This window comes from Bos indicus, chromosome 29, assembly GCF_029378745.1.
Source record: "Bos indicus isolate NIAB-ARS_2022 breed Sahiwal x Tharparkar chromosome 29, NIAB-ARS_B.indTharparkar_mat_pri_1.0, whole genome shotgun sequence".
NCBI lineage: Eukaryota > Metazoa > Chordata > Mammalia > Artiodactyla > Bovidae > Bos > Bos indicus.
The window spans coordinates 27,904,669-27,925,877 of record NC_091788.1 but is presented as its reverse complement, the minus strand read 5'-3'; the positions used below and the strand labels follow the sequence as shown (position 1 = coordinate 27,925,877).

The 21,209-nt window shown below is 39.6% G+C and overlaps 1 protein-coding gene across 3 annotated transcripts; it reads left to right on the top strand.

Annotated features, from left to right (window-relative positions):
- The first annotated feature begins 4,155 nt into the window (after nucleotides 1-4,155).
- On the top strand, nucleotides 4,156-18,575 carry LOC109554212 (olfactory receptor 8B3-like). 3 transcript variants are annotated; one of them, XM_070782421.1, is made up of 2 exons: nucleotides 4,156-4,173; nucleotides 12,186-13,124. In XM_070782421.1, exon 2 carries the CDS (start codon nucleotides 12,192-12,194, stop codon nucleotides 13,122-13,124), a length of 933 nt encoding a protein of 310 aa, XP_070638522.1. In that variant the 5' UTR covers nucleotides 4,156-4,173; nucleotides 12,186-12,191. The 3 variants fall into 3 exon arrangements, with proteins under 3 accessions (XP_070638522.1, XP_070638520.1, XP_070638521.1); XM_070782419.1 differs by lacking the exon at nucleotides 4,156-4,173 and adding an exon at nucleotides 18,556-18,575 and having other exon boundaries at nucleotides 12,192-13,107; XM_070782420.1 differs by lacking the exon at nucleotides 4,156-4,173 and adding an exon at nucleotides 15,983-15,987 and having other exon boundaries at nucleotides 12,192-13,107.
- The last annotated feature ends 2,634 nt before the right edge of the window (nucleotides 18,576-21,209 follow it).

The window sequence follows — 21,209 nt, the reverse complement described above, 5'->3', positions numbered from 1 at the left end:
TAACCTAAAAACTTTTGCACAGCAAAGGAAACTACGCAGGGTGAAAAGACAACCCCCAGAATGGGAGAAAATAATAGCAAATGAAACAACTGACAAAGGATTAACTTCCAAAATATACAAGCAGCTCATACAACTCAACACCAGAAAAACAAACAACCCAATCAAAAAATAGGGGAAAGACCTAAACAGACATTTCTCCAAAGAAGACATACAGATGACTATCAAACACATGAAAAGATTCTCAACATCCCTCATTATTAGAGAAATGCAAATCAAAACTACAATGAGATATCACTTGACACTAGTCAGAATGTCCATCATCAAAAAGTCTACAAACAATAAATGCTGGAGAGGGTGTAGAGAAAAGGGAATGCTCTTGCACTGTTGGTGGGAATGTAATTGATACAGCCACTATGAAAGATGGTATGGAGATTCTTTTAAAAACTAGGAATAAAACCACCTTATGACCCAGCTCCTAGGCATATACCCTGAAGAAACCAAAATTGAAAAAGACATATGTATCCCATTGTTCATTACAGCACTATTTGCAATGGCTAGATCGTGGAAGCAACCTAGATGTCCATCAACAGAGGAATGGGTAAAGAAGTATGGTACATATGCACAATGGAATATTACTCAACCATAAAAAGGAACACATTTGAGACAGTTCTAATGAGGTGGATGAACCTAGAGCCTATGTACAGAGTGAAGTTAATCAGAAAGAGAAAGATGAATATTGTATTCTAACATATATACGGAATCTAGAAAAATAGTACAGAAGAATTTATTTACAGGGCAGCAATGGAAAAACAGACATAGAGAATAGACTTATGGACATGGAGAGAGGGGAAGAGAGGGTGAGATGTATGGAAAGAGTAACATGGAATCTTACATTACCATATGTAAAATAGATAGCCAATGGTAATTTGGCTCAGGAAACTAAAACAGGGGCTCTGAATCAACCTAGAGGGTTGGGATGAGGAGGGAGATGCTAGGGAGTTTCAGAAGGGAGGGGATATATGTATACCTATGGCTGATTCACGCTGAGGTTTGACAGAAAACAACAAAATTCTGTAAAGCAATTATCCTTCAATTGCAAATAAATTAAAAACAAAAAAACACCTCAACATTCAGAAAGCTAAGATCATGACATCTGGTCCTATCAGTTCATGGCAAATATTGAGGAGATGTTGTAAACAGTGAGAGACTTTATTTTTGGGGGGCTCCAAAATCACTGCAGATGGTCACTGCAGCCATGAAATTAAAAGACACTTGCTCCTTGGAAGAAAAGCTATGACAAACCTAGACAGCATATTAAAATGAAGAGACATTACTTTGACAGCAAATGTCCATATAGTCAAAGTTATAATTTTTTCCAGTAGTCATGTATGGATGTGAGAGTTGGACCATAAAGAAAGCTGAGTGCTGAAGAACTGATACTTTTGAACTGTGGTGTTGGAGAAGACTCTTCAGAGTCCCTTGGACAGCTAGGAGATCCAACCAGTCAATCTTAAAGGAAATCAGTCCTGAATATTCACTGGAAGGACCTGGTACTGAAGCTGAAACTCCAATATTTTGGCCACCTGATATGAAGGACTGACTCATTAGAAAAGACCCTGATGGTGGGAAAGATTGAAGGTGGGAGGAGAAGGGGACACAGAGGATGAGATGGTTGGATGGCATCACTGACTCTATGGACATGAGTTTGAGCAAACTCTGGGAGCTGGTGATGGACAGGGAGGCCTAGCGTGCTGCCATCCACGGGGTTCCAAAGAGTCAGACAAGGCTTAGTGACTGAACTGACTGACTCACTTCAGAGAAATATTTGATTTATATAACACAGAGAAAGACAACCTTCTGGGATGTTATTGAAGTAAAAGTACTGGCATAAAATGATGTGTGTATACTGGTGTTTATTTTGTCATTGCTTTTGATGATAAAAACTGGAAGTATGTAAAATCTCTGTCTATGTGAGATGGTTGGATAAATTATGTTTACAGCATAGAACATTGAAGAGGTTTCAATGAAGTTGTTTTAAATGGTCAGAAATGATCTTCAAAATAAGAGGTCAGATACTCTTTTAAATAATATTTCTTTTAAGTCAAGGACATAGCCCCTCTAAATGTATTTGAGTATATCGAACAAGTAAGAAATATGAGAGGGTATGCTAGGTTTAAACTTGTGCAACTGGGTTGATGACCTGGAGGGTAGCTGTGAAAAGAAATGGATTGCTATGTAAAAGGGGAAGGAGGAGGATCCTGGGAAGAGGGCAAATAGGAAGCACTGCAAATATTTCCCCACTTAAAAATAATTGCACTGCCAGAATCTATCTTATATAACTATTTTGGAGCTCTGTAGTCTATTGAAGCCTCACAACTTCCAGGACACTTGGACAGTTAATTGTGGTTGATTTCAGTCATTTCACTGTAGTGCAGCTAACTATGCCCAATCACAACTCTCTGGCTAACCCATCTGCATATGTTCCAGTTGAACTTTGCAAGAATGCTTATGGGAGCCAGGTGGTAAATAGGACATTTTCCTCCAAATATCCAATGTCTATTCTCTGATTATTGATGGTTCCTTCTGAATCAGAGGTGCAGAGAGGACAGCAGCCATAATTGGTGCATCTCCCCACCATGGCTTTGCCCCTCCCTCCCCCAGCCCAGCTGAAGTGAGTTTCAGGAGTTTCAGTACCTTATATCCCTCCCATCTTCATTTTTTTTTTTTTTTTTTTGTCTTTTGGAAGCCAGACATTAAAGACTTGGACTTTTAAGAGGCATACACACAAAAAATTAGAAAGTCTTCATGCATGTACAGTGAGAGGTGCAGGCTTAAACAGACCACGGAAGAACTTGTTTTGCCTGAGACTAGCCCACAGCACAGAGATTGCCTATAACAAGGTATACCTGTGGCAGATTCATTTCGATATTTGGCAAAATTAATACAATATTGTAAAGTTTAAAAATAAAATTAAAAAAAAACTACAAAAAACTACAAATCAAGATAGCAGAGTAGGAAGACAGTGGGTTCACCTTCCCTGAAGAACATATCAGACTACAACCACACATAGAGCAACTCCTGCTGAAATCAGCCTGGGGACTAGCAGAACAGCTGTTCACAACCAAGGCTGTAAAGAGAGACCCACATGGAGTCTGGTTGGAATGTAAACTGATACAGCCATTATGGGAAACATTATGGAGGTTCCTCAGAAAAGTAAAAATGGAATCACTGTGTGATCCAGCAATTACTACTCTGGGTATATATCTGAAGAAAATTAAAACACTAATTCCAACCCCATTGTTCATAGCAGCATTATTTATAACTGCCAGATATGGAAGCAACATAAGTGTCCATTAGTAAAGGAATGGGATGAAGCAGATTTGGAATATATATGCAGTAGGTACTAATCAGTCAAAAAATTTTTTTCTTATTTGCAAGATTGGTGGACTTGGGAAGTTATTATGCTTAGTGAAATAAGTCATATAGAGAAAGACAAATTCTACATTTTTCACTTATAAATGAAATATAAAAATTTAAATAAATGAATAACTATGCTGTTAGTATAACTAATGTGAGACTAATATAACAATGTAAACCAACTATGCTTTCATTAAAAAGTAATTAATTAATTAACATTTCTAGGATTAATGTTAAGGAGGTTAGCACCTGTGTTTTCTTCTAGAAATTTTATGCTTTCAGGTCTTTCACTTAATTCTTTAATCCATTTTGAATTAATTTTTGTGTTTGGTGTAAGATAATGGTCTAATTTTACTCTTTTGTTTGCCACATATATTTATTTGATTCATTTTTGGTAGGTTGTGTGTTTCTAGGAAAATCTCTTCTATACTCTTGATATATTTCTTAGAGCAATTTTTTTTTCTTTTAAGTTAGTTCTGATATTATTTAAGAAAAAAGTTCTCATCAGAGGGAGCTTTTTACTTAGATTATTGCTGAAACAATTTCCAATTGAGACTATTTCTCTTCACTGATAGGGACTGTTTCATACCTCATAACTCTATTCCTTAATACGCAAGGACAATTAACACATTATTTTTTTTTTCACACAAGGTTGTAGTTTTGATACACAAGAAAAGCTTATTTTAGGATACTCCAAATTTTAAGAAATCTGTCCCCTAAAAACTGGTGTCCTTTCTTTCCTTTGCCAAGAGTTATGTTTTAGACTATGTAGATAATTTATCTATATGAACTAGTGAATCTAAGAGGAAACCTTTTTCCTATAAGTCATTGATGGGACTTTTGATATGCATAGTAGGGTAAACCCCAGATAACTGCACTACTCTTCTAATAATACATGTACGGTAACACTGGGACTTGCTAGGGCACATTTCTAAGTTCTGTTGTCCAGAAATGCAATTATCCATTGCCTTTGCCCCCAGGATTTCTATTCTTTTGGTTTGTTTAAAAATTCAAAATATGACAAGATTTGACTAAAAGAACATCCCTCAATCATGGCTACTTGCTTTGAAATGGGGAGTTTTGGTTGTCAAAATAATTCTTGTGAAGAGAGTCTGGTGTCTCTTTTTAATATCACAAACATTTCTGAAATTTCCTAGAAGGATATCTAATTGCAATTCATATAATTAATAATTGTCTATTTATTTGGATTCTTTTCCAAAATGCTACATCATGAATTTCCTCATTCTACCTAATTGTGTGAGGATAGCATTTTCAAAATCCAATGCGATATACTGGAATGATCCTAAACATAGATATTAGGTTGTAGATACAAAGAATAAAGGAAAAAATTCAAAGTGAAACTTAAAATGTCGAAATGTGTAGTCTTTGAGTGAAGATTACTATAGACTGAATGTTTGTGTCCTCCTGAAATTCTTATGTTGAAACCTCATCCTCAAGGTGACGGCCTTAGGAGGTGAGAACTGTGGTAGTTGATTACATCATAAGGATAGAGGTCTCATGCACGGGATCAGTGCTTTTGTAAAAGAGACAGCAGAGAGGTCTCCTTTCTGTTTGGTCCTGAGAGGATATAGCAAGAAATGGCAGGCTGTGAACCGGGAAGAGGGATCTCAACAGACACTGAATCTTCCAAGGCCTTGATTCTGGATTTCCTTGGATCCAGAACTTTGATAAATAAACTTTGGTTTTTTATAAGGCCCTCAATCTGCAGATTTTACTGTGTGTGTGTGTGTGTGTGTGTGTGTGTGTGAGTGTGTGTGTTAGTTCTCCATCATGTCTGACTCTGCCACCCTATGGGGTGGAACCTGCCAGGCTTCTCTGTCCTGAATTCCCATGGAATTCTCCAGGCAAGAATGCTGGAGTGGGTTGCCATTCCCTTCTCCAGGGGATCTTCTCAACCCAGGGATCGAACCTGGGTTTCCAGGCAGATACTTTAACATCTGAGCCACCAGGGAAGTCCCAGATTTTATTGTAGCAGCCAAAATGAGCTTCCCTAGTAGCTCAGACTGTAAATCATCTGACTGCAATGCAGGAGACTCGGGTTCAATCCCTGGGTCAGGAAGATCCCCTGGAGAAGGAAATGTTAACCCACTCCAGTATCCTTGCCTGGAAAATCCCATGGACAGAAGAGCCTGGCAGGCTGTACAGTCCATGTGATCACAAAGAGTCGGACACGACTGAGCGACTGACACACAGCCAAAATGGAATCACACAATGTCTTTTAATCTTTTCAATATTTCTCCCTTTAGAGTTGCTTTGCAAAAAATACCCCATAATTGTGGTAGCACAGGTCATTGTTCTGGGTTTTGAATTGTGACCACTTCTTATTCTGTGCAGTTTGACAAATTTCAGAGAGTCTGGTACTTTAACTACTTAGGGGACCCTGCTATATAGGTAAAAATGATACTGTTTTTCCCTACTAAATGTTGTTTATTTCTAAGTTGTGTCTGACTCTTCTGTGACCCCATGGACTCTAGCCCAGCAGACTCCTCTGTCTATGGGATTTCCCAGGAAAGAATACTGGAGTGGGTTGCCAGTTTCTTCTCCAGTGTATCTTCCTGACCCAGGAATTGAACCACATCTTCTTTGCAGGTGGATTCTTTACTATTGAGTCACTAAGTAACCCTACTAAATATGTGTGTGTGTAAATAAATATGTATGTATTCTTTAGGCTTCTCTAGTGGCTCAGGCAGTAAAGAATCCTCCTGCAGTGAAAGAGGTGTGGGTTCAATCCCTAGGTTTGTAAGATACCCTGGAGAAGGAGAAACCTGTTCCAGTATTCTTGCCTGGAGAATTCCACAGACAGAGGAGCCTGGCAGACTATAGTCAATGGGGTCACAAAGAGTCGGACATGACTGAGTGACATTCTACATTCTCTCTATTCTATTTTTCAGCTCCATGATTTCTGCTTAGTATTTTTAAGTTTTCTGTATCTTTGTGAAATTCTCACCTTATTTATGTATTATTCTCTAATTACAGTAAGCGTGATACTTTTTTGAATTCTGTGTCAGGTAATTTACATATCCACTCCATTAAAGTTAGTTTGGAGTACTTTATCTTCAACTCTTTTTTTTTTTAAGATTTTTTAAAATTTTATTTTATTTAACTTTACGATATTGTATTGGTTTAAACTCTTTTGGAAAATATTTCAACTAGTTTTCATGGAACAACAGACTGGTTCCAAACAGGAAAAGGAGTACATCAAGGCTGTATATTGTCACCCTGCTTATTTAACTAATATGCAGAGTACATCATGAGAAATGCTGGGCTGGAAGAAGCACAAGCTGGAATCAAGATTGCCGGGAGAAATATCAACAACCTCAGATATGCAGATGACACCACCCATATGGCAGAAAGTGAAGAACTGTGGAAAATAATACACGCATAAGATTTCTGGGACATATGACAGTGATACAGCTTAGCAGGGATGCTGGCTTTCATCAGCATCTGCTTTCATAAATAGCTGGAACTAGTTTTCATCTTCATTGACTCTGCTTTGGTGTCTGTATGTTACACCAAACACTCACCTGTCCTAATTTTCACGGGCTGGCCTTGTGCTGGAGAGAGCACTAATAAGCCTGGCCAGTGTGGACTGCTCAGCCTTTGTGTTAGTTCAGCCTTCTCTCTTTGTTCTTAGTGGGCTTCCAGGTATTTCAAGTATGCTTGGCCCCCTCATTGCTGTAAAACAAGCAAGACCGAAGCCAAGTCCACATGCAGCCCCCAGATATGCTGTGTCTTGAGATGTATGGTGCACTTCCTTCCTCTCCAGGGAAAGCTGTGAGAGGGGTTTTCAGTCCTTTGTTCTCTGCTGATCTGGTGAGGGGGAGCTATAGTGACTTCCAGCCCTGGGTTGTTCTCTCTCACCCAGGATAGCTACTAATTCTTTATCCTGGGTCCCCTATGCTTTCTGACATATAGGCTGTCTTGAAGCCAGTCTCACTGCAGATGGTGATTGCAGCCATGAAATTAATAGACGCTTACTCCTTGAAAGGAAAGTTACCAACCTAGATAGCATATTACAAAGCAGAGACATTACTTTGCCAATAAAAGTCCATCTAGTCAAGGCTATGGTTCTTCCAGTGGTCATGTATGGATGTGAGATTTGGACTGTGAAGTAAGCTGAGTGCCAAAGAATTGATGCTTTTGAACTGTGGTGTTGGAGAAGACTCTTGAGAGTCCCTTGGACTGCAAGGAGATCCAACCAGTCCATCCTAAAGGAGATCAGTCCTGAGTGTTCATTGGAAGGACTGATGCTGAAGCTGAAACTCCAATGAGGATACCTTTCCCATCTTTTCTGGAACCTATGTTGGACACTACAACAAAATTCTTGCCCTGCAGGCAAAGGCTTATGTAGTACTGGTGTTTTTCTTTGCAGACCTTAGTGTGTGACAGTCACAAACTGTCAGACAAGACTGAGCAACTGAACAACAATAACAAAAAAAAGAAAAGAAGAAGAAGAGGAGGACATTGTAAAACAAGCAAATTAGGACATTGGGACTGACATATAAATGCTACTATGTATAATATAGATAACTAATGAGAACCTACTGTATAGCACAAGAACCTCTATTCAATTCTCTGTAGTGAGCTAACTGGGAGGGAAATTAAAAATTTTTTTTGATTGGTTATATCATTACATATAACTGATTCACTTTTCTGTACAGCAAGAAATTAACACAGCATTGCAAAGAACAATTATACTGAAATAAAAATTAACTAAAAAATGAAACCTATTAGACACCATCTATGTGCTAGACCAGTGATATCCAATTTAAAAATACTTCCAGTACTTTTACATGAGATTTCAAATTTTCTGCTAGCCGAATTAAAAAGGTAAAAGAGAAAGATGTGACATTAATTACAATAATGATTCATGTAACTCAATATACACAAAATATTATCACTTCATTTCACAACCAATATAAAAATTAAGACATTTTTACCTTTTATTGTACTAAGCCTTCAAAACGTTCTCAGAACAGCCCAGATCAATGTGACACTAAATTTTTTAATTAAAAACACTTTATCTCTATTTAGATTTCATTAAATTTACAATTGAAGAAATAGATTCCCATACATAAGTTGTTCCAAACATGCATCCGGGCTATCTCTAGTTGTGGCGAGTGGGGGTTGCTCTCAAGTTGTGGTTCTCGAACTCAGTAGTTGCCACACTTAGATACTAGAGCAAGGGCTTCAGTTGTCGTGGCCCAAGGGCTCAATAGTTGTGGTGAATGGACTTACTTGTACCAGGACACGTGGAATCTTCCTGTATCAGGAATTGTACTCATGTCCCTTGCATTGGCAGGTGGATTCTTTACTATTAGACCACCAGGGAAGTCCAATGGCCATACATTTTCGGTCATTTAAAAATAGAATATCTTATTTAGTAACTTTTCATATTTTTGCAGTTTTATTGAGAAAAAATCGACTGTATACTTTTAGTGAAAGTGAGAGCTACGCAGTCATGTCTGACTCATTGCAACCCCAGGGACTATACAGTCCATGGAATTCTCCAGGCCAAAATGCTGGAGTGGGTAGCCTTTCCCTTCACCAGGGGATCTTCCCAGCCCAAGGATTGAACCCAGGTCTCCCGCATTGCAGGTGGATTCTTTACCAGCTGAGCCACAAGGGAAGCCCAAGAATACTGGAGTGGGTAGCTTATTGCTTCTCCAGTGGATTTTGCTGACCCAGGAATTGAACCGGGGTCTCTGCATTGCAGGTGGATTCTTTACCAACTGAGCTATCAGGGAAGCCCAGTTTTAAGGAATGTGGTTCAAGATGGTGACATAGGAAGATCCTGTGCTCACCTCCCTCCATGAATACAGTGATTCTACAGCTGTATATGAAACAATCACCTCTGAAAAAGATCTGAAAACTTGCTGAGCACTTTCTTCACCTTGTAAGGTGACAAAAAGGCCACACTGAGGTAGATAGAACAGGCTGAGATACAGTCTCACTGTAAACTCTACTCTGGTGCAGAAACCAAAAATGGTGAGGGTACACACAAACCTGGGTTTTTTGCACTGTTCAAGTTCTGATATAGAAGAAAATTGTTATTTCAGAACAATTTAAATTATAAGAAAGCTTTCACCTGAAGACCCAGTATTCCTTTACTCCTTTTTTTTTTTGATAAAGTATTTTGTCATTTTTTATTTATTTTATTTTTTTACAATTTAATTTTAATTTTTTTAAATTTAATTTTATTTTTTAACTTTACAATATTGCATTGGTTTTGTCTTTAATAAGAGTTATTTTCTAGACTGTGTAGAGAATTGATGGATTAGAAAAATCTCAGAGGGAACATTTTTCATATAAGTGAGTCATTGATAGGCCAGTTTATTGGGATTCCCTGGTAGCCCAGCTAGTAAAGAATCCAAATGAAATGCAGGGGAACCTGATTCCATTCCTGGGTCAGGAAGATCCCCTGGAGAAAGGATAAGCTACCCACTCCAGTATTCTTGGGCTTCCCTGGTTTCTCAGATTGTAAAGAATCCATCTGCAATGAATGACACATGAGTTCAATCCCTGGGTTGGGAAAATCCCCGGAGGAGGGCATGGCAACCCACTCCCATATTCTTACCTGGAGAATCCCCATGGACAGAAGAGCTTGGCAGGTTACAGTCCATAAGGTCACAAAGAGTTGGACAAGACTGAGTGAGTAAGCACAGCATCAGTACTGATTTGCTAGGACTCATTTCTGAATCATATTCTACAGAAATGCAATTGCTCATTGCCCTTACACCCAGCTTCAATCTGTCTGGCTTCATGCATGAACAGGGTGAAAGACTCTCTTAGCAATTTTCTGAATCTTACATATTTGGTACATAAATTGTTTTTGTATCATTTTTTTTTTTGTAGGAAAAAAGAGACTAGGGCTTCCTCTTCATTTCTGTAATCTAAATGAACAGAACATGGGAGATTTGGCTGTTCTTTGGTGAATGGACAATCCCTAAGTGAAGGGAAAAGTTGAGTCAACTATGGAATCTCTAAGGGACTAAGGACAGATTAAGGTACAGGATGCAAATGCAATCCTCCCAGGTCCCTATTATACATAGAGTGTTTCCCTGGGGAAGAGATTGAACAAGCTTCTGCCACATTTATAACCAAGTGCATTATAGCATCACCCTCACATTAAATCTGAGGCTTACCAAGTGGCAAAAATAATAATAAAGAAGAATGTTTATTTTTCTCTGCTGCTTGAGTGGACTGAAAGTCATAAACAGAAATTATGATCTATTTAAAAGATTCTGAAGTCAAATCAGAAAATACATGTGGGCTGCATTGTCTTAGAATCAAAGGAACCAAAGCTTCAGAACCTGAAATTGCCCTACTAAGACCAGACAGTAAAACCAATGATAAGAAAGCCCTGGAGTTTTCTGGAGAAAGGAAGGTGAGTTTCTGAATTCCATTTTTTCTAGCCCTTCTTGTTTGAATTGGAAGTCCAAGGATCTGCTGCTGCTGCTTCTAAGTCGCTTCAGTCGTGTCCGACTCTGTGCAATCCCAGAGACGGCAGCCCACCAGCCTTCCCCGTCCCTGGGATTCTCCAGGCAAGAACACTGGAGTGGGTTGCCATTTCCTTCTCCAGTGCATGAAAGTGAAAAGTGAAAATGAAGTCGCTCAGTCGTGTCCGACTCTTAGCGACCCCATGGACTGCAGCCCACCAGGCTCCTCTGTCCACGGGATTTTCCAGGCAAAAGTACTAGAGTGGGGTGCCATTGCCTTCTTCGCCAAGGATCTAAGATATCACAATTTGTTTCCAATTTAGCACCCTGAGACTCACATAAAACTTAGAAAAATGTCTATTCAAGGCATGGATCAGTGAACACTCAGAGACACTAGGGGCCTAAAAGGATGCATTAGATCAGTCAGTAAGTTCCCTCTCCATGGACAGAACTCTCACTCATCTACAGTTACAGGTTTTACTCTGTAACGTGGGGCGAAGTGGAGAAGGCAATGGCACCCCACTCCAGTACTTTTGCCTGAAAAATCCCATAGATGGAAGAGCCTGGTAGGTTGCAGTCCATGGGGTCGCTAGGAGTCGGATACGACTGAGCGACTTCACTTTATTGTTTTACTCTCATGCATTGGAGAAGGAAATGGCCACCCACTCCAGTGTTCTTGCCTGGAGAATCCCAGGGACGGGGGAGCCTGGTGGGCTGCCGTCTCTGGGGTCGCACAGAGTCGGACACGACTGAAGCGACTTAGCAGCCCAGCAGTGGGGCAAAGAGTTAACCTCTCGTAGACTCTGGCCATTTAGTTTTAGTTAAGAAGCAATTTTCTTTGTTCTCACCCCACCAGGTCTAATCTGCTTTAAAGGCCAGCACCTAATTGCTAGAGTCTCTGCCTATAGTCTTACTGGTGAGGGGAGACTTCAAGTGAAAGGAGAAATGTTGAGATGTGGGAAGAATGAGTCAATCCTGCTCCAAACCTCTCCTTTATCCACTGTTTGTTTTTTATCCCAAGCAGTCAAGTCTGCACAGGGCAGTGGTTTCTTTCTTCTGTAGGCTAAATTTTGATATTCTTTCCTACTTAGTTTATAAAGACCCCAAAAAGTGAAATTCCCTGTCACTCAGTCTCAGGATAATGGTAAGCCAGTTCCATGAGAGAGTAGGTAAGACAATTCCATGAGTCCAGGCTGGGTTACTCTCAGATATCCCCAGCCCAAACAGCACACTTTTGAGAGGAGATACTGTGTGAAAACATTGTTCTCGATGTAACCTTTTTTTTTCTGTGCTCACAGATCACCTTAGAGAAGAATGGCTCCTGGAAATGGCTCTTTTGTGACCAAATTCATTCTGTTGGGATTAACCAACCAGCCAGATCTCCAACTCCCTCTATTCTTCCTGTTCCTAGGAATGTACATGGTCACTGTGCTGGGAAATTTGGGATTGATAATGCTAATTGCACTGAATTCACACCTACACACCCCCATGTACTTTTTCCTATTTAACTTGTCTTTCATAGACCTCTGTTATTCTTCTGTATTTACACCCAAGATGCTGATTAACTTCTTATCAAAGAAGAATATTATTTCTTACATGGGGTGCATGACCCAGCTCTACTTCTTCTGTTTTTTTGTCATCTCTGAATGCTATGTGCTGACATCAATGTCCTATGACCGCTATGTGGCCATCTGTAAGCCACTCTTATATAATGCTGCCATGTCCCCTAAAGTGTGTTCCAGCCTTATGCTTGGTTCCTACTTGATGGCATTTTCTGGTGCCATGGCTCACACTGGATGCATGCTGAGACTGACCTTCTGTGATGTAAACACCATCAACCATTATTTCTGTGACATCCTCCCTCTGCTCGAGCTCTCCTGCACAAGTACCTACATCAGTGAGCTGGAAGTGTTCATCATAGGAGGCATCAATATCATTGTGCCCAGTCTCACCATCCTTGTCTCTTATGGTCTCATCCTCACCAACATCCTCCACATCAGCTCCACAGAGAGCAGGTCCAAAGCCTTCAGCACCTGCAGTTCGCACATCATTGCTGTTTCTCTCTTCTTTGGATCAGGGGCATTCATGTATCTCAAACCACCTTCTGCTGTGTCTTTGGATGAGGGGAAAATCTCTTCCATCTTTTACACCAATATGATTCCTATGATGAACCCATTAATCTACAGCTTGAAGAACAAAGATGTTAAACTTGCTCTGAGAAAAACTCTGAGTAGGAGACAGTTTTAATTAGAACTGTCTGTGTGCACAAGTAAATTGTACCATGAGATGTTAAGTTTTTAATTTTAATGACAAGCTTCTTACCATATTTTTTTTATCTTTTTTTAACCTAGTATCTTAAAGAAATTTGAGTCCTGTTTGAATAATTTATTTCCATTTTTATATTTTTTTCACTGTTTTCAAAATACATATCATCTCTTTTTCTTGCATAGTAATAACATTAAATAGTGAATATATTATCTTTTTAATTATCATTTTGAAATTATTTTTCCCTTGGGAAAAGACCAATGGCCTCCAAATAATGAATTACATAACATTAGACTGAAACATATCACATGGGTTACTTTTAATCTATCAACTTGTATTAAGAAGGATAAATAAAATACTATGTTTCTACTCTTATCTTTCCATATTTCACTTGGCAATATATACCTTCTTGAAATACCAGAGATTGATGGTTCTAAGAGTATCAAGGATAATTCCTTTCCCATCTGTAAACCTTTAGTGTTAAGCTTCTTTTTCCAAAGAGTTTTATTTTTCATCTTTGTAAGTAAAACTGACACATAGCCAGTCATCAAAATACATGTTTTGCATGGGTGGGAAAATGAAGCCAAGAGTGGATAATGATTTACTTTAAGTCACACAGCTTTAGAAAGAAAAATTGTAGACTAAATTCTTATCATTTTGGCTTCAAGTGTATTATTCTTCAGTATACTCTATACACTCTTGATTATGCTATTCTATTTCAGTGAGCATGTAATATAAGAAAACATTCTTGATTTAAAGTTGACTGTTCTCTGTCTTAGAATGACATATGAATTTCTCTCAAGCTGGGTATTCCTTTCTTTTCTTTTTAGCAAAACAGTTTGATTGTCTTTTGCTGCTGTTGTCAGAAGGAGAAAGACTTTTGAGCTCATATATCATGCTAGTAAAGTAATGCTCAAAATTCTCCAAGCCAGGCTTCAGCAATATGTGAACCATGAACTTCCAGATGTTCAAGCTGGTTTTAGAAAAGGCAGAGGAACCAGAAATCAAATTGCCAACATTCATTGGATCATTGAAAAAGCAAGAAAGTTCCAGAAAAACATCTATTTCTGCTCTATTGACTATGCCAAAGCCTTTGACTGTGTGGATCACAATAAACTGTGGAAAATTCTGAAAGAGATGGGAATACCAAACCACCTGACCTGACTCTTGAGAAACCTATACGCAGGTCAGGAAGCAACAGTTAGAACTGGATATGGAACAACAGACTGGTTTGAAATAGGAAAAGGAGTATGTCAAGGCTGTATATTGTCACCCTGATTATTTAACTTATATGCAGAATACATCATGAGAAATGCTGGGCTGGAAGAAGCACAAGCTGGAATCAAGATTGCAAGAGAAATATCAATAACCTCAGATATGCAGATGACACCACCCTTATGGAAGAAAGAGAAGAAGAACTAAACAGCCTATTGATGAAAGTGAAACAGGAGAGTGAAAAATTTGGCTTAAAACTCAATAATTCAGAAAACTAAGATCGTAGCATCAAGTCCCACCCCTTCATGGCAAATAGATAGGGAAACAATGGAAGCAATGAAAAACTTTATTTTGGGGGGGGATCTAAAATCACTCCAACCTAGATAACATATTCAAAAGCAGAGACATTACTTTGCCAAGTAAGGTCCGTCTAGTCAAGGCTATGGTTTTTCCAGTGGTCATGTATGGATGTTAGAGTGGGACTGTGAAGAAAGCTGAGCGCCGAAGAATTGATGATTTTGAACTGTGCTGTTGGAGAAGACTCTTGAGGGTCCCTTGGACTGCAAGGAGATTCAACCAGTCCATTCTGAAGGAGATCAGCCCTGGGATTTCTTTGGAAGGAATGATGCTGAGGCTGAAACTCCAATACTTTGGCCACCTCATGGGAAGAGTTGACTCATTGGAAAAGACTCTGATTCTGGGAGGGATTGGGGGCAGGAGGAGAAGGGGACGACAGGATGAGATGGCTGGATGGCATCACTGACTCGATGGACGTGAGTCTGAGTGAACTCCGGGAGTTGGTAATGGACAGGGAGGCCTGGCGTGCTGCGATTCATGGGGTCGCAAAAAGTCGGACACGACTGAGCGCCTGAACTGAACTGAACTGAGAATCACTGCAGCTGGTGACTGCAGCCATGAAATTAAAAGATGCTTGCCCCTTGGAAGAAAACCTATGACTAACCCAGACAGCATATTAAAAAGCAGAGACCCATTACTTTGCCAACAAAGTTACATCTAGTCAAAATTATGGTTTTTCCAGTAGTCATGTATGGATGTGGGAGTTGGACTGCAAAGAAATATGAGCGCCAAAGAATTCAAGCTGTGTGGTGTTGGAGAAGACTTGAGGGTCCCTTGGACTGCAAGGAGATCCAACCAGTCCATTCTACAGAAAATCAATCCTGAATATTCATTGGAAGGACTGATGCTGAAGCTGAAACTTGGATACTTTGGCCACCTGTTGTGAAGAACTGACTTATTGGTAATGACCCTGATGCTAGGAAAGCTTGAAAGCTGGAGGAGAAGCATACTAGAGAGGATAAGATGGTTGGATGGCATCACTGACTCCATGGACATGAGTTTGAGAAAACTCGGGGAGTTGGTGATGGACAGGGAAGCCTGGCGTGCAGCAGTATGTGGTCACAAAGAGTTAGACATGACTGAGCAACTGAACTGAACTGAGGAAATGGAAGCCAAATTCCCCTTTCCTATTTGCCTCAAAGTTCTCCCAGGAGATACACATATACTGACATAGGTAATAGTACAGCGAAAATTACAACACTACTTCTAAGAGCAGTGGTAACACCCTATTCATTCTCTTTATTATTATTTGAAGTGGATTAATTTAGTTTGATATCAGAGAGACTTTAAATATCCAAGGTGACTCCATCATCCTACCACTCACTGAGGAACCTGGAAATTCCATCCTCAGAATGTAAAACTTCACTACATAGAGAGGAATTTTAACATACAAAGGTATATATTTTGTGCAGCAAAACCTTGCATATAAACCACCTACTTCATCTGATGCTAAAATGAATATAGAATGAAATGTCATAAAGATATAGAAAACACTAACTATGCCAGACTAAGGGCAACATAGCATGTCTATCCTCCACAAGGGCATTTGCTGACATAATCATTTTTTAGGAATAATTGTAACCATGGTAGATCTATTTTGGGATCTACCCACATATAGGATGTAACTCTGTTATTTAGTCACTACATCGTGACCAGCACTTTTGGGACCCCATGAACTATAGTCCACTGGGTTCCTCTGTCTATGGAATTTCCAAGGCAGGAATACTGGAATGCCTTGTCAAAGTCTGCTGCTGCTGCTAAGTTGCTTCAGCCGTCTCTGACTCTGTGTGACCCCATAGATGGCAGCCCACCAGGCTCCCCTGTCCCTGGGATTCTCCAGGCAAGAACACTGGAGTGGGTTGCCATTTCCTTCTCCAATGCATGAAAGTGCAAAGTGAAAGTGAAGTCGCTTAGTCGTGTCCGACTCTTCGCAACCCCATGGACTGCAGCCCACCAGGCTTCTCCGTCCATGGGATTTTCCAGGCAAGAGTACCAGAGTGGGGGGCCATTGTCTTCTCCGTGTCAAAGTCTACTATATTGCAAATGAAAATTTAAATGTATATCTGTCTCTTACATTTCTTTGTGTGCTAGGCACTTCACAGTTATAAAATGTGCATTGTGTTTTATTCTATTTTTCTTTTATATAAACAGTGAGTGGTTGAAGCAATAATTATTTCTTCCTGAAATCAGCAAGTATCTCTAGTTCAACCCTTGTTCTTAGGAGGTGAAACCAGGAACCACAAACCTGGAAGTGCTTGCAAAGATGGCAAGTGCACTGCATGCCCTCCAGTACTTATTAGGCAGTGATTTCACAAAACACAAGACTTGAAGACAATCTGTGTATGTCTGTCTCTGTGCAAGTTTGTTTGTTGGGAGGTTGTACAAAGGAGTGGAGGATGGAATTAATAAAACTAGTAAATTTTCTTTCTGGTTTCTGTGATTGCCCAGAGAGTGTGCTTTCACACTGAATTGGGGGGGGGGGGGATAAAAAAGCGTTAGTGATTCAGTCATGTCCTACTCTGTAAACCAATGGACTGTAGCCTGCCAGGCTCAGCTGTCCATGAAATTCTCCAGACAAGAATATTGGAATGGGGTGCCATTTCCTTTTCCAGGGAATCTTCCCAATCCAGGGATCAAACTCTATAATCTGAGCCACCAGGGAAGCTCTCCTGTTACACAGACACAGGAGAAGCTCACAGTTTGCCTGTTTAATTCTCTGCTGTGCAAGTTCACTAGAATTATCCTTTCTCTCATAATTTCTTTAGTGCATAACACAAAAAAGCAAATACTACAAAGGATAACTGCATTATACATGTAAACACTCTATTTTGATTCCCCCGTCTTTTAGTGAGGTCGAAAGAGACACTTGGTGGCTCAGATGGTAAAGAATCTGCCTGCAGTGCGGGAGATGGAGTTTTGATCCTTGGATCGGGAAGATCCCTGGAAGAGGGCATGGTAACCTACTACAGTGTTCTTGCCTGCAGAATCCCATGGACAGAGGAGCCTGGCAGGGTATGTTCCATGGGGTCGCAAAGAGTTGGAGATGACTAAGTGACTAACACGGACAAACACACAGAGCTTGATTTGATAACTAAAAATGAGAACTAGGTTATTTCTTCTAAAACTTTGCCAAACACAATGATTACAATGGTATGCCAATTTTAAAATTACCTTTTCCTTAAAAAATCTGAAAGAATGAAACCTAATTTTAAAGAAAGCTTATTGCTTCTAAAAAATGAAACAAGTTTTTTTTTTTAATTTTTATTTTTTTACTTTAAAATATTGTATTGGTTTTGCCATACATTGACATGAATCCACCATGGGTGTACATGTGTTCCCCATCCTGAACCCCCCATAAATTTGATTTTTGTTTTGAGGCTTCACAAATGAAAGATTTTTGACAAACTTTTAACACAATTTTGGCATCTCAAATAGTGATAAAATATATAATGGAATAGATGGGCCTCTGCAATGCCTACAAACGTTTGCAAATTGTGTAATAATTATTTGCTTATTTAGATAAACTTTGGAGGCAGAAGTGGACTTAAAATCAGAAAGCTAAATTTGGTCTAGACTTTTTCAATGAAAAGATATATAACTGCAAATAAGGCAATAACTACATTAAACTTTATTCTCCCAAACAGGCAATAAATATATATTGACAATCCATTATGTACAGAACTGGGTGTGCAAAGGTAAAAATACCCTTTGCCAGATGAAGTCTAATATGAAGTGTTTACAGATGCAAAATGGGATATACTAAACAGTCATTATAGAACCTTCCATCTCAGGCATTAAAGGAGAAATAAATATTCTTGCTCAATGAAGGCTAGAGAGACAGGAAAATCAAACATTGTCTGATTCATGCTTCCAATAACAAGAGGCAGAAAAGAAATCTCCACTGATATGTCAGTCTAATGTTCCCTGCTTCCAACAACACAAGAGAAGACTCTACACATGGACATCACCAGATGGTCAACACTGAAATCAGATTGACTATATTCTTTGCAGCCAAAAATGGAGAAGCTCTATACAGTCAGCAAAAACAAGACCAGGAGCTGACTGTGGCTCAGATCATGAACTCCTTATTGCCAAATTCAGACGTATATTGAAGAAAGTAGGGAAAACCAATAGACCATTCAGGTATGACCTAAATCAAATTCCTTATGATTATACAGTAGAAGTGAGAAATAGATTTAAGGAACTAGATCTGATAGACAGAGTGCCTGATGAACTATGGATGGAGGTTCATGACATTGTACAGGAGACAGGGATCAAGACCATCCCCATGGAAAAGAACTGCAAAAAAACAAAAAGGCTGTTTGAGGAGGCCTTACAAACAGCTGTGAAAAGAAGAGAAGCGAAAAGCAAAGGAGAAAAGGAAAGATATAAGCATCTGAATGCAGAGTCCCAAAGAATAGCAAGGAGAGATTAGAAAGCCTTCCTCAGTGATCAATGCAAAGAAATAGAGGAAAACAACAGAATGAGAAAGACTAGAGATCTCTTCAAGAAAATTAGATACCAAGGGAACACTTCATGCAAAGATGGGCTCGATAAAGGACAGAAATGGTATGGACCTAACAGAAGCAGAAGATACTAAGAAGAGGTGGCAAGAATACACAGAAGAACTGTACAAAAAAGATATTCACAACCAAGATAATCACGATGGTGCTATCACTCACCTAGAGCCAGACATCCTGGAATGTGAAGTCAAGTGGGCCTTAGAAAGGATCATTACGAACAAAACTAGTGGAGGTGATGGAATTCCAGATGAGCTCTTTCAAATCCTGAAAGATGATGCTGTGAAAGTGCTGCACTCAATATGCCAGCAAATTTGGAAAACTCAGCAGTGGCCACAGGACTGGAAAAGGTCAGTTTTCATTCCAATCCCAAAGAAAGGCAATGCCAAAGAATGCTCAGACTACCGCACAATTGCACATGTCTCACACCCTAGTAAAGTAATGCTCAAAATTCTCCAAGCCAGGCTTCAACATTTCGTGAACCGCTGGTTTTAGAAAAGGCAGAGGAACCAGAGATTGAATTGCCAACATCCACTGGATCATAGAAAAAGGAAGATAGTTCCAGAAAAACATCTATTTCTGCTTTATTGACTATGCCAACACCTTTGATGGTGTGGATCACAATAAACTGTGGAAAATTCTGAAAGAGATGGGAATACCAGACCACCTGACCTGCCTCTTGAGAAACCTATATGCAGGTCAGGAAGCAACAGTTCGAACTGGACATGGAAAAACAGACTGGTTCCAAATAGGAAAAGGAGTACGTCAGGGCTGTATATCGTCACCCTGCTTATTTAACTATATGCAGAGTACATCATGAGAAATGCTGGGCTGGAGGAAGCACAAGCTGGAATCAAGATTGCTGGGAGAAATATCAATAACCTCAGAGATGCAGATGACACCACCCTTATGGCAGAAAGTGAAGAGGAACTAAAAGGCCTATTGATGAAAGTGAAAGAGGAGAGTGAAAAAGTTGGCTTAAAGCTCAACATTCAGAAAACTAAGATCAAGGCATCTGGTCCCATCACTTCATGGGAAACAGATGGGGAAACAGTGAGAGACTTTATTTTTTTGGGCTCCAAAATCACTGTAGATGGTGCTTGCAGCCATGAAATTAAAAGATGCTTACTCCTTGGAAGGAAGGTTATGACCAACCTAGATAGCATATTCAAAAGCAGAGACATTACTTTGCCAACAAAGGTCTGTCTAGTCAAGGCTATGGTTTTTCCTGTGGTCATGTATGGATGTGAAATTTGTACTGTGAAGAAAGCTGAGTGCCAAAGAACTGATGCTTTTGAACTATGGTGTTAGAGAAGACTCTTGGGAGTCCCTTGGACTTCAAGGAGATCCAACCAGTCCATTCTAAAGGAGACCAGTGCTGGGTGTTCATTGGAAGGACTGATGCTGACGCTGAATCTCCAATACTTTGGACACCCCATGAGAAGATTGACTCATTTGAAAAGACTCTAATACTGGAGGGATTGGGGGCAGGAGGAAAAGGGGGTGACAGAGGATGAGATGGCTGGATGGCATCACCGACTCGATGGACATGAATTTGGGTGAACTCTGGGAGTTGGTAATGGACAGGGAGACCTGGTGTGCTGCAATTGGCATCACAAAGAGTTGGACACGACTGAGCGACTGCACTGAACTAAACTGATTTCATCATCTATAGAACAGTCTTGTATTTCCAGAGACAAAAACACTGGAAATGATAAAGAAAAAAACCAGAGATAATGCCTTTCTTCTTACTAGTATTAGTAAGTGGGAAAACAGGAAAGGAAATTGTGCAAACAGTGAGGAAAGAGAGAAGACCTACTCTCCAAAAACTGAAAATAAGAGAAGATTCAAATTTTCTTCAACACGGTGAGAAAGAAAAAAGAAAATTGTCAATAAAGTTATTTTAAACACAGAAAATTCCTGCCCTGTGACTAATTGCACAGAGAGATGGTTTCTAATTAAATTTGTCTCCTAC